We start from the raw sequence: 12,822 nt of genomic DNA, 5'->3' as shown, positions 1-12,822 counted from the left end.
TCTGCGTACGCACAAAAAAACCCAGATGTATGAATCTCTGCGTACGAAGGATCCCACGCATATTCTCTTTGTACATCCCAATTAACGTAAAATTGAGTGCACATGCACGAGCACAACGCCCCACCCAGTCTCCTCCCTTAATTAAATAAATTTAAATATGGTAATGAGTCCACTTTGGCAAAAGAAAGCAGTAAGAAAATGGCTAAAGCAAACGGCAAGAAACGAAACTTTACAGAAAGTGAATTGGAGGTGCTACTATCGGAGGTAGAAACGAGAAAAAATATTTTATTTGGAACTTCGTCCTCCGGAATTAATAACAAAAGGAAAAAATATGAGTGGGAGAGTTTGGCTGATGCCGTCAATGCGGTGGGATCTGAAAGTCGCACTGTAAATGGCCAGAAAATCATTGTGGTCCCTAAAAACTCGTTCTCTTCGGATTCTGCCATTAGCAATGTCCTCTAATAAGGCCAAAGCGTCCATTGCCATAGATTAAGGGTTGTATCTATTTGCATGCTTTTATATGTTCTTAGGCTACTTAATTGCATAATTGATAGAATATTCCCATAAGGCTTGTGTGACAATATATGTCAATTGTTTTATAAATTGCAAATTAATAGCAATGCTTCCCACAGGTGGTGGAGCGATATGTAGCAGTGATGCGCGGGTCATTGTATAAACCGACGTTTTCAACTAACCCGCCCGCAACTCGGACCGCAAAAAAAAAGAAAGAAAATATTGTACCCGACCCGCTCCCTTTTTTAAAGTAGGCCTAGCAAGTAAATGCTCATCGTAGCGTCATTGGGCCATAGACGAGGAACTAGGGGTGCACATTTTTCTGAATGCATGTATGATATAGCCTAGTGTTATGTAATAAAGGCTTGATTTATTCATTTATTTTGTTTAATTTTCTTAACAATTAAGATGCTGCATGTGTTTATCCAGTGCAGTCTAACCGAAGTGTGCGTCTCTCCCCCGACTTTCCCAACAAAAATCCCGCCCCCTCAGAAAATACATAAAACTGACATTACTGAGCTATATGCGTTTAAAGTAGCCTATTAAAATGGCACAATGGCATTGCTCAGTTCAACGTGTTGGGAAATCGGGCATTTTGTCCCGTGTCAGCTTTTATTCAAAAGTTAATAACGCGCTCAACATTCAAAAGGTAAATAAGGATTTCCCACTTTCATCTCTGCCTGCAGACTGAGCTTGTGCGTCATCTTCGCACCAGTTATTCAGACAATAAAGTCTAGGCCTATGTATTTCATAGACAACAGTGTCTAGTAGGCCCATCTATATAAATTACAAAGGTTTAATTGGCATCTTTATTTCAAACGACCCGACCGACCGCGACCCGAATATCATTAAAAATATTTTTGGATGACTCGTAACCGCGGGTAACCGCAGGCACCCGCTCATTTTGGATCAACCCGCGCATCACTGACTTGTAGAACAATTCATTGTGTAATGTTTGCAACTTCACTTCATTGCCTGTAAGAGTCGCCAACGGACAAAAACAATGAGAAATGTACGTACGCCAGACATGAAATTGGCGTGGAGGAACGCACATTCTCGCGTTAATTTCACTGTTAGTACATCCGACCGTGAGAGTGAAAGCTGGCGTACGCAACGTTTTTGTGCGTACGCTGTGTTGATACATGAGGCCCCAGATCTGGCAAGCATAGCTTTACACACGCATCTAATACATTACCTAGCAATGCCACTCTCAAACAATCTCAATCAATATTTTCCAACAAATCACTCCAAGGTGTCACTGTGTTTGCCTTTAAGTAGAACAATTGATTTTAGCATGCTGTCCAAAACCAATATGCCTTACTTATGACCTCATAAGTTATTTTAAGATGTCGATTAGTAACCGCATGAATGTATCTTAGGAACAAATCTTTGGGCGTACAGTGTATCTTCCCCATCTGGAATCCAAAATCATCATAAACATTTCCAGTTGGAAGACATTGAGGTTCAAACCTCTGAGGTCACAACTATGCTTTAAGGTTCACCAAAAGCCATATGTCACAAATTATAGCTCAGGCTTGACGTGACCTCACTATTTAAATCATAATTACACAAATCGATAATTACACCCATCTGTCAATGATTCTGAGATTGATACTGTAAAACATTTAAAATTATTATACAATTCTGCTCTGTATGTAATGGCTTCTCTCAAACGGTCAGGAAAACCAGACTATAATAAATGTTTATTCAATGTGGGGAAAATGTGAGAAGGTTTTCTTTGACTTGATTTGAAAATGAATATTGTGGAACGGACATGCTGGAAGTTTTCGTCCTCTGCTTTAATCTATGATGACACAAAGTATTTGTTATGAATGGCCATTGATACGCCTATTATTAATACAACATATGTTGTAAGGCACGGAGTCAGTTCCTTTCATAACAAACCTTTGACACTTCATCCATTACTGTAAATATTGCCATGCATGGAATATCTTGTGTAGTGCTTTCTATGTTTATGTGCATTTCACACACTTTAAACAAAACGTTGCTTCCTAAATTTTTAAATAAACTACAATCAACTTAGATGATTTAGTCATTTCAACTTAAATGACATGAAACTGACTTGAATATTGAGTTGAATTTTGTATCACTTATGGAAAAAGTTGAAAATTGCTTAACTTATTTAAAGCAATGCAAAAACACATGTTGTAATAATGTATTGATCATCTTTTTACAGTGTATTTTGCTGTATTGTGTCAGTAGCTATGTTTCCATCCACACGTTTTTATCCGAATTAAGTGATATCGAATGAAAAATGCCTTATGGAAACAGTAAAATTCGATTGAATTTCATGAATATCGACTCAAATGAAATACGTACGCTGATGGAAACGTTATTTGCCGAATAAATAATGAATTGCATTTTGTCTAGCAAAACTTTATTCGCAAATGTTGGCTTGAATGTTGTGCGATTCGGTGAGAAAATTAATGGAAACACCTTAAAATGTCTCAAATCAATTCGATACACCAATTTGATCGCACAACAGCATGTGACGTCATTACGCACAGGTTTTTATTCGCTTTAAAGCCGTTGGATGGAAACACACTTTCACCAGCTTTATTCGCATGAGGGTTTTTTTACCGTACTTCAGATAATTAGATTGACAGGTGGATGGAAACTTAGCTTGTGTGTCAAAAAAACAAATACCTCATTTAGTGCGACAATAAACTGTTTACATAGTAAACTTTTAACCTGGTTAATACACAATTGGTTTTAAAACAGTAAAAAAAAGTATATATATATAAACATTTAACTCCATGTTATTCATCTTGATTTGAGAAGAGCATTCCAAAGAGTATTTTCACATTTAGTGTGCCCACACTTCAACAGATCTTTAATCCTAATTTCTCAATAATCAACAAACTGCCTTAGTTCATCATGTGGTCAATGCTTACACAACACAAGTTAGTTATTCACAATGAGAAGCCATGACTCACCTCTCTGGATCCCTTCACTCAGGCTGAAATATGCCAGGAAAAGTATCAGTGGAATGTTTCTGAGGACCTTCATGTTCACCTTAGAACGTTCTGATCGAACCAGCTTTAAAATCCATTTGTCAGCCTCATATCAAAGCTGTGAAGTGAAGTTCCTGCAGATAGTACAGTATGTGTGTGTGTGTATGGGTGTGTGTGTGCTGCAGACAGGCCTGCGATCTGTTCGAGTCACTGTGCTCGTGCGGTTAGCTGAAGATAGACAGGACCAGCTGCTGGATATGCTGACAGTGATATGAGAGGGACGAGGTACAGAAAGTGCCCAGAAAATACCAATAATGCCATTTTTATATAAGGGGAACATGTTTTAGCTTGTAATGCCAAAAATCAGATCTCATATGATTTAGCATGAACAATTCACGGCATGAATGTAATTGTAGGAAATAAATCCCTATCATAGTGCCTGTGGTAATATCACTAGCAGCATTCAATATAATCTACACTGCATAATACATAACTTAATATTTAAAAAACAATGCCTCACTTCACTTTAGAGGTTTATTTATTAGACTTGTTTTAGTGGTATTTGTAAATTTCACACAATTCCTTTCGGACTCATGTTATGAATTCACTTTAACTGCTGAATCATATTGCTAAATCATATTTATTGAAAGTCAGTGTGAGAAGTTATGTGTTTCTCTGTGTGACTTGGACGGCACTCAGAAACGCACGGCTGCCCTCCCTCACTCATAGCAATAGCATGACAGACACAGCCTTTGCATTCAAGTCGCCTTTGTATGGAAGGACCCACCTGTTGCTCACTGGCCCGTATGTACTGATTTATTTTAAGCTGGAGAGTGACATTTCCCAAAGTGACGGTTTATGTCCCCATCCTCTGCGCTTTTGCCTTTCATGGTTATTTGCATTAGAAAATGGTATTCTTAATGCGTACAACGCACAATATGCAATCTGCAAATTATCACTTCTGAAGTGGTGTTTGTTTTGACAGTTTTTTTTAATGCATAGAACTGACTTAAGTCAACCGGTTCTGTCAAAATGAAAAGAAATTACACCTTCTTTTCTTCAAACACATTGTTTCTACTAGTTTCAGTAGTTATCAGTAGTTATCACCTTTTAGTTTGCATGGATTCTCTCTCTCTCTCTCTCTCTCTCTCTCTCTCTCTCTCTCTCTCTCTCGCTCTCATACACTAACACACACACTGGCCACTTTATTAGGTATACACCTGTTCATCTCATCACCCCGACGTTAACTTTACAAATGATCTGATGTCTGGTCTCAAACACGGTTTTAAACCGTAGAATGTCAGCCCACTCAGAACATCATCTAATCTTCTAATCTTCAATCTTCTCTAACAGAGCCTGAAGTAGCAGACAAACTCGAAATCGAATCAGGTTTGATGATCGGTCATATTGCCTTGTCCATTTGCTCGATGATTTCTTCTCATTTCACCACACAATGCATTCCTTGTAGCATACCTCCTCACGGTGCAAAAGGTTTTCGCAGAGCTTAGGGATCCCGATAGCTCAGGAGAAAACAATGTGTCCAACCACATCCATCAAGTTTAGAATAATTTTGATTGCATACAATCTCATAGGGGCTGTTTACAGGACAACGTTTTCAACTAAAAAACGTAAAATTTTTGTATGTGTTTTGGCCGTTCGTTTACACGACAATGGCGTTTTGGGTGTTGCAAGTTTTTGAAAACGGTCTCTGTGTAAACGTGAAATCTGTGAAGACGATGTCGTCATGCACATGCATATTACATGTTCAGTCTATAGTATTTAATCGCCATCTAATGGCCTGGCAGCACAATGCAGGGTTTTTAGTTTCAGATCCGAGTGAATGGGGATCATTTTGACAATGGTGTCTTCTGTACGCGGAAAACGTCTCTGGTTACTATCGTAACCTCGGTTCCCTGAGAGGCGGGAACAAGAAATTACATTGCTAGCGCTGTGGGAACTCCTCCCTTCTCCACTTTTGTTGAAATCTTATGGGCTAACGCCAGCTTGGAACAGCTAGCCAATTGTCGCGAAGTATGCAAATACTGACAGGCTTCCACAGCTTGGGACTGGGCTGCCATATCGTGCCGTTCGCCTGAGACAGCAGGTCCTTCCTGAGGGGGATTTGCTATGGGGGAGCCACCATTATCTCTCTCAGGTCCGCAAACCAGGGCTGGCCAGTTGAAACAAGGACGTTCCATGAACGCTGTTATAAGATAGTTTTCACTCAACATTATGAGAACATCAGTCAAGAACAAATAACATCACAAGGACGTTCTAAAACATTGTTCTAAGAACATTTTCACTCAACAGTTTCACTCATTGTTACGAGAATGTTTTTTTAACTATATAAACTGAGACTGACACTTCTAAGACTGTTCCAGAAACATTAGTTCAGGAAGGTTTTTTACTAACATTTACATAACTTTTAAATAACGTTAGTGAAAATTATGGGAACGTTCCTTGTTAGCTGGGCTGGTTCATTGCGACCACAAAACAACTGTGCACTGCATTAACAAAGGTCGTTCTCGCTCACCTGCATTAATGCCACTCCTCAGACGCCTCATCTGGATCTCCGCTTGCAAAGTTTATAACTGCCAAACAAGTTCCAGGCTCACAAAATCAAATAGCTGACTCTCCTGTTTCGCTTTTCAGAAATTCAGGATGCTGGCGCCAGAAGTGGATCCAATTCCAACCCCAGTCCATCATTATTCTCAGCTGATCTTCCCATAAATCATCTGCTAAAATCCCTTCTGGACACTTCTATCAATTCCATCATCCAAGCAGTTTTACCTAGAACCCTTCAAATGTATTACACAGCATGGAAATCTTTCAAAACATTTCACCTCTCTCACAACCTGCCATTTCCCGATCTCTCTCTTTTATCCGTTACGTCCTTCATATCTCACCTTGACAGAGTAAAATGTCTCCAAGCCAGGTCCATAAAAAACTATCTAAGCGGCATTCAATTTTCCCATGAATAAGGCTACGGTAAGCCCGCCGCCGCCATAAATAACTCTCAAACTTCTCTACTCATCAAAGGAATTCAAAGAACCCATCCCACCCGCCCGTATACCAGACAACCTATTAGAATTGACATACTCACCAAATGTATTTCAACACTCCGTCTCGGATACCCTTCCACCAACACCACCTGCACAGCAATGTTCATCCTGACTTTCTACGGTTTTCTTCGCTGCTCCGAATTAAACATCACATCTAACTTCGACATGATTTTCAATCTGCCAACTCCCATTCAACCGTACCATTCTCTCATAAATGACCTGCAGTATAGACGTTCCATGTTCAAATCCCCACTCGATCCACTCTTTACAGACGACAACAATCATTGTTTGGGGAGTACTCTAGGTTCGGGCCAAATTCCGAGCTCGGACCCCTCTCCCGGACAGCACGCCAAATACGCATAAATTACTATATCTGATTTAATTTATGTGTGAACTCGTGAAATTAAGTTTTATGTAACAAAGTTCGGGAGGAGCACGTTTAGGTAATCAACCAATCAGCACAAGAAGAAGCCAATATAAATATAGTCTTCCTTCACCTCTGTCCTATGACAGTTTCACAGCATCCCTCCATCACCCCTCTCTTTCTATCCCAGTCAAAACGGCTGATGACTTTGCAACATTCTTCATAAACAAAACAACAACAATCAGCAGCCAATTCCCCACACCACAAACTGACAAACACATCATAACAAATACACACTCTCTCTCCTCCCTCGGAGGGAGACATTTCCAAACTTATCCTTCCAATCATCCTACTACCTGTCCGCTTGATCCTATCCCCACTCACCTCCTTCAGGCCATTTCTTCTTCAGTTATACCTGCACTTACTCACATCATCAACACCTTTCTTCACACTGGTACTTTTCCCACAGAATTTAAGCAAGTTCGGGTAACCCCACTGCTTAAGAAACCCACTCTAAATCTAGCACTTCTGGAAAACTACAAACTGATATATCTTCTTCCATTCCTTGCAAAGACACGCTGTGTTTAACCAACTCTCCATGTTTCTCGCACAGAACAACCTCCTGAACAACAACCAATCTGGCTTTAAAAGCGGCTCCTCAACTGAGACTGCCTTGCTCTCGGTTACTGAAGCACTGAGACTGGCAAGAGCAGCTTCCAAATCCTCAGTACTCATCCTACTGGATCTGTCTGCTGCTTTTACATTTACATTTTTACATTTATTCATTTAGCAGACGCTTTTATCCAAAGCGACTTACAAATGAGAACAATAGAAGCAATTAAACTAGCAGTAGGACAACAGTATGTAAGTGCTATGACCCTTCACAGTACAATCCAACGCAATTATATATATCTTTTTTAAGTTAGAATAGAGAAGAAAGTGTTAGTATTACTGGATCAAGTGCTGCCGAAAAAGATACGTCTTCAGAAGTTTCTTAAAAATGGCTACGGACTCAGCATCTCTGGCTGAGTTAGGCAGATTATTCCATCAGCAGGGAGCAGTCATGGTAAAGGTCCGAGAGAGAGATTTTGTGCCTCTTTGAGATGGCACCACAAGACGCCGCTCGCTTGCAGAACGCAAGTTTCTGGATGGAACATAAGTCTGAAGTAATGAGTTCAGGTACAGGGGAGCAGTGCCAGTGGTTGTTCTGTAGGCAAACGTCAGTGTCTTGAATTTGATGCGAGCGGGAACCGGCAACCAGTGCAATTTTGTGAGGAGAGGAGTGACGTGTGCTCTCTTCGGCTCGTTGAAGACCACTCTAGCTGCAGCATTCTGGAACAGTTGCAGAGGTTTGACAGTGCAAGCTGGGAGACCAGCCAGGAGAGCATTACAATAGTCCAGTCTGGATAGAACAAGCACCTGAACAAGGAGTTGTGTAGTTGTGTAGCATGCTCTGATAGGAAGGGCCTGATCCTTCTGATGTTGTACAAGGCAAATCTGCATGACCGGGCAGTGCTAGCAATGTGGTCTCTGAAATTCAATTGGTCATCAATTACAACTCCAAGGTTCCTGGCTGATCTTGATGGAGTTATGGATGACGAGCCTTGCTTTTGACACAGTCAACCACCAGATACTCCTGTCAACCCTCATGAAGATGGGTGTCTCAGGAACTGCACTCCAGTGGTTGAAATCTTACCTCTCAGGTAGGTCCTTCAGGGTGTCTTGGAGGGGCGAGGTCTCTAAGTCACAACTTATTGCTACTGGGGTTCCTCATGGATCAGTGATTGAACCACTGCCCTTCTCCATCTACATGTCATCACTAGGATCTGCCATTCAGAAACATGTTTTTTCCTGTCATTGCTATGCTGATGACACTACCTCTAGAGACAACTCTACCTCTCATTCCAGCCGGATGATCCGACAGTAGCTGCTCGCATCTCAGCCTGCCTGCCAGAAATTTCTTGCTGGATGAAGGACCATCATCTTCAACTCAACCTTGCTAACACAGATCTGCTTGTATTCTCAGCCAACCCAACACTTCAGCACAACTTCTCCATTCAAATAGGTTCATCAACCATAACTGCTTCCAGGTCAGCCAGGAATCTTGGAGTTGTGATTGATGATCAGCTAAGCTTCACAGGCCTTATTACTACAACGGCCCAGTCCTGCAGATTTGCCCTATACAATATCAGGAAGATCAGACCCTTCCTATCAGAGCAGGCCACACAACTCCTTGTCCAAGCACTTGTTCTCTCCAGACTGGACTATTGTAATGCTCTCTTAGCGGGCCTTCTGGCATGCACTATCAAGCCTTTGCAACTGATCCAGAATGCAGCAGCGAGGCTAGTCTTCAGCGAGCCGAAGAAAGCCCACGTCACACCTCTCTTCATCAGTTTGCACTGGCTGCCAATAGCCGCTCGCATCAAATTCAAGGCACTGATGTTTGCCTACAAGACAACCACTGGCTCTGCACCAATATACCTAAACTCGCTAGTTCAGACGTATGCGCCCTCCAGAAGCTTGCGTTCTGCAAGTGAAAGACGCCTCGTGGTGCCATCCCAAAGAGGCACAAAATCACCTTTTCCTGGGTTGGTCCCTGCTGGTGGAATGACCTGCCTATCTCAATCCGAGCAGCCATTTTCAAAAAATGTCTAAAGACACATATTTTCCGTCAGCACCTGACCAATTAATACTAGTACTCACCTTTTCTATTATACTATTCTATATGTTTTGTTTTTCTGATAAAAAAAATAAAAATAAACATTGCTACTGTATGTGTACTGTGTTAGAATAACTGAGACTTGTTACAGCACTTGTATACTGTTATCCTCTTGCTGGTCTGATTGCTTCTACTGTTTTCCTCATTTGTAAGTCGCTTTGGATAAAAGTGTCTGCTATATTATTCAATGTTAATGTAAATGTAACTCGTTACAACCGAGGTCTACAGGAGAGCATCTCTAAACACACAATAATCTCTGAAAGCACAACACGTCAAACCTTGAAGCAGACGGGGTTAGCAGCAGAAGACACATCTGTATCACTCCTGTCAGCTGAGAACAGCAAACTGAGGCTACAATTCACACCGGCTCCCCAAAACAATAGAAGAATGGAAAAATGCTGATGAGTGTCGATTTCTGCTGCGGCATTCAGATGGTAGGCATCGTTTAAACACCACAGCCGTCCTGAGTATTGTTGCTGACCGCGTCCATCCCTTTATGACCACAGTGGACCATCTTCTGATGGCTACTTTCAGCAGGATAACACACAATCTCACACAGCTCAAATAATCTCAAACTGGTTTCTTGAACAAGATAATATACTGAAACTGACTCTACAGTCTCCAGATCTCAATCCAATGGAGCAGCTTTGGGATGTGGTGGAACAGGAGATTCTCATCATGGATGTGCAGCCAACAAGCAGCACTCTTGATGAAAATAATATCACAACATTTATTTCCATCAAGAGGTGTATACATCTTTGGTCAAGATCTTGTATTGACAGTGCAAGAGTCCAGCACTCTGTAAAGTCTCCTCAAGCACATCCCAAAGATTTTAAACTGTGAGAGGTGATGACTGCCGATTCGTGTGTGACAATGATTCGTCATGCTCCCTCCAAAGCATTCTTTCACAGTTTAAGCCTGATGAATCTTGACATTGTCATCATGGAATAAGACCGTGATGTGTCTTCATGCACTCCATCAATTAGGGTTAGAAGAACTGTTTCCAAACACATAACATGCTAGAAACATAATAATCACTGCAATAATTAACCGATCAAATCCAGACAGGGACTTTTTTTTTTTTTTGCCGGGCAGTGACTATACCAGTGTTGTCAGTAGCCGCATTTCCATTACAGATTTGCGCAAAACTTTTGCGATTATTTCTAAATATCGATACAAAACTATTGCGAAATGACGGTGTTTCCATTAACCGATGTTATGCGCCTGAAACATAATTTTTACCTCTCGCAATAAGTCATGGCAACGAACGTTGGTAGGTTTATATATATTACAGCCACCGCACTAGACATTATTATTATTAATGGAAGGAGACGTATGAGGTGTTCCTCCCTCATTTCTGCTCCGAAGTATTGATTATGGCATTTCTTTTAGGTTTAGAATCCAGTATTCCTGTAATTATTTTGTCTTTTATGAATTTAATAAACAACTCTGTCTCGTATTCTGCCCTTTATAAGTCAGGCGACTGTAAATGCGCGAAAACTTTTTCCATTGCAGTTTTGCGAAATATTACTTTTTTGAATTGCCTGAAAAACCACCTCATGCGAGCGTAAAAACTTTTTTGCGATAAATGTGAGTTTTTGAGAAATTGACGTGTTTCCATTGAGCTTATTTTCAATTCGCAATTTCAATTTGCGCAATTTGAAGGGTAATGGAAACGCGGCTACTGTTGATATCAGTGTTGTCTCAGACTTCAAAAGTCTGAACATTTGAGATGTTTTCAAATAAACCCAGAACTTTTTTCTCTTATGATTCTGCAAAATGTTAAACAATCAAACAAAAATACATCAAATTAAGATGGACGAATTTGCATTATTTCTGCATTTGTTTGATCTCAAATACAGTAATAATATAAAAAATACAATGTAAACAAACTACAAAAACAATGTAAATGTTTTATATTGTAAGATATTTTAAAATGTAATTTATTCCTGTGATCAAAGCTGAATTTTCAGCATCATTACTCCGGTCTTCAGTGTCACATGATCCTTCGGAAATCATTATAATATGATGATTTGCTGCTCAAGAAATATGTCTGATTATTATCTGTTGAAAACAGTTGAGCTGCTTCATATTTTAGTGGACATACTTTTTGACCAGTTGCATCTTTGTTTAATACAATTATTAATTTAAAAAAAAAACTTTATGAGCCCAATCTTTGGAACAGTAGTGTATGTACTGAGGTTCATGAAATGGAGTCCATTGTAACGGCAAAGTTAACATCATTTGGAGGCTGAAGACAGCTGCGATTCCTCAGATGGTCCTTTCGTAACCCTAACAGTCACCCAGAGTTTTGGCAGACATTGAGACATTACAATGATCACGCAACAAGCATTCTGCAATATAATATGAGTGAGACAGAACTAGACCGCAGTCTGACTCAATCTATCTATCTATCTATCTATCTATCTATCTATCTATCTATCTATCTATCTATCTATCTATCTATCTACAGTATCTATCTGTAAATCACTAAAAGACTGAAAATAGTAAGTATACACAACTCCAACACAGTGCCTTATAGTTTCCTTGTAGGTCTTTGTGTCGCTGAAGTTATACTGCCATCTCTTGTACAGTTAGAGAAGAGACTTCAGTAATGGCACATTCCTATTAAGCATTCCTATTTATTATTAAAATGCAAGGCTAAAGCAAAAATCATTTTGAGTATGTGAAAAAGAGATTTCAAAACATGGTATATTGCAAACCTCTGCACAATATTTTGAAATAGTGTGGAGTTGTTGATGGGTCTTTAAAAGGCTGGACAAAGGTTGAGGGTCAAAGTTCACTTGTGTTTTGTCATTCTTTCTGAATATTGCAGCTTTTGGGAGTGTCTATTTGTTTTATACATCAGAACTTAACACTTTAGCTGCAAACACACACACACACACACACACACTCACGCACGCACACGCATACACACACACACACACACACGTGCACACACACACTCGCTCGTAAGAGGGTGATTATTAAGTTTTACAAATGGGCAAAAAAAACTGTAATGTCAAGATTCATTTAAATGTAAAGATTGCATGCAATTTTAGTCTAAAATACAAGATATCATTGGGTTGTATTAGGCTATATCATGACTTGAAAGATATGATATGAAGTTATATTTACTATTTAAAACCATAGCACAAATCTAATAAAACTGTAACATTGTACAATAAG

General features: G+C 40.0%; 1 protein-coding gene across 1 annotated transcript in view; it reads right to left on the bottom strand.

The window, feature by feature from the left end:
• musk (muscle, skeletal, receptor tyrosine kinase) overlaps positions 1 to 3,700 on the bottom strand; it is a 42,366-nt gene extending 38,666 nt beyond the window's left edge. The window contains exon 1 of the mRNA XM_079600721.1: positions 3,471 to 3,700. Within this exon, the coding sequence (XP_079456847.1) occupies positions 3,471 to 3,543 (73 nt within the window). The 5' untranslated portion in view covers positions 3,544 to 3,700. The remainder of the gene's footprint in view (positions 1 to 3,470) is intronic.
• Positions 3,701 to 12,822: the final 9,122 nt, after the last annotated feature.

This window comes from Phoxinus phoxinus (assembly GCF_949152265.1).
Source record: "Phoxinus phoxinus genome assembly, chromosome: 23".
Taxonomy (NCBI): Eukaryota; Metazoa; Chordata; class Actinopteri; order Cypriniformes; family Leuciscidae; genus Phoxinus; species Phoxinus phoxinus.
The sequence above is the reverse complement of the archived record's forward strand: the minus strand, read 5'-3'. Positions and strand labels throughout refer to the sequence as shown.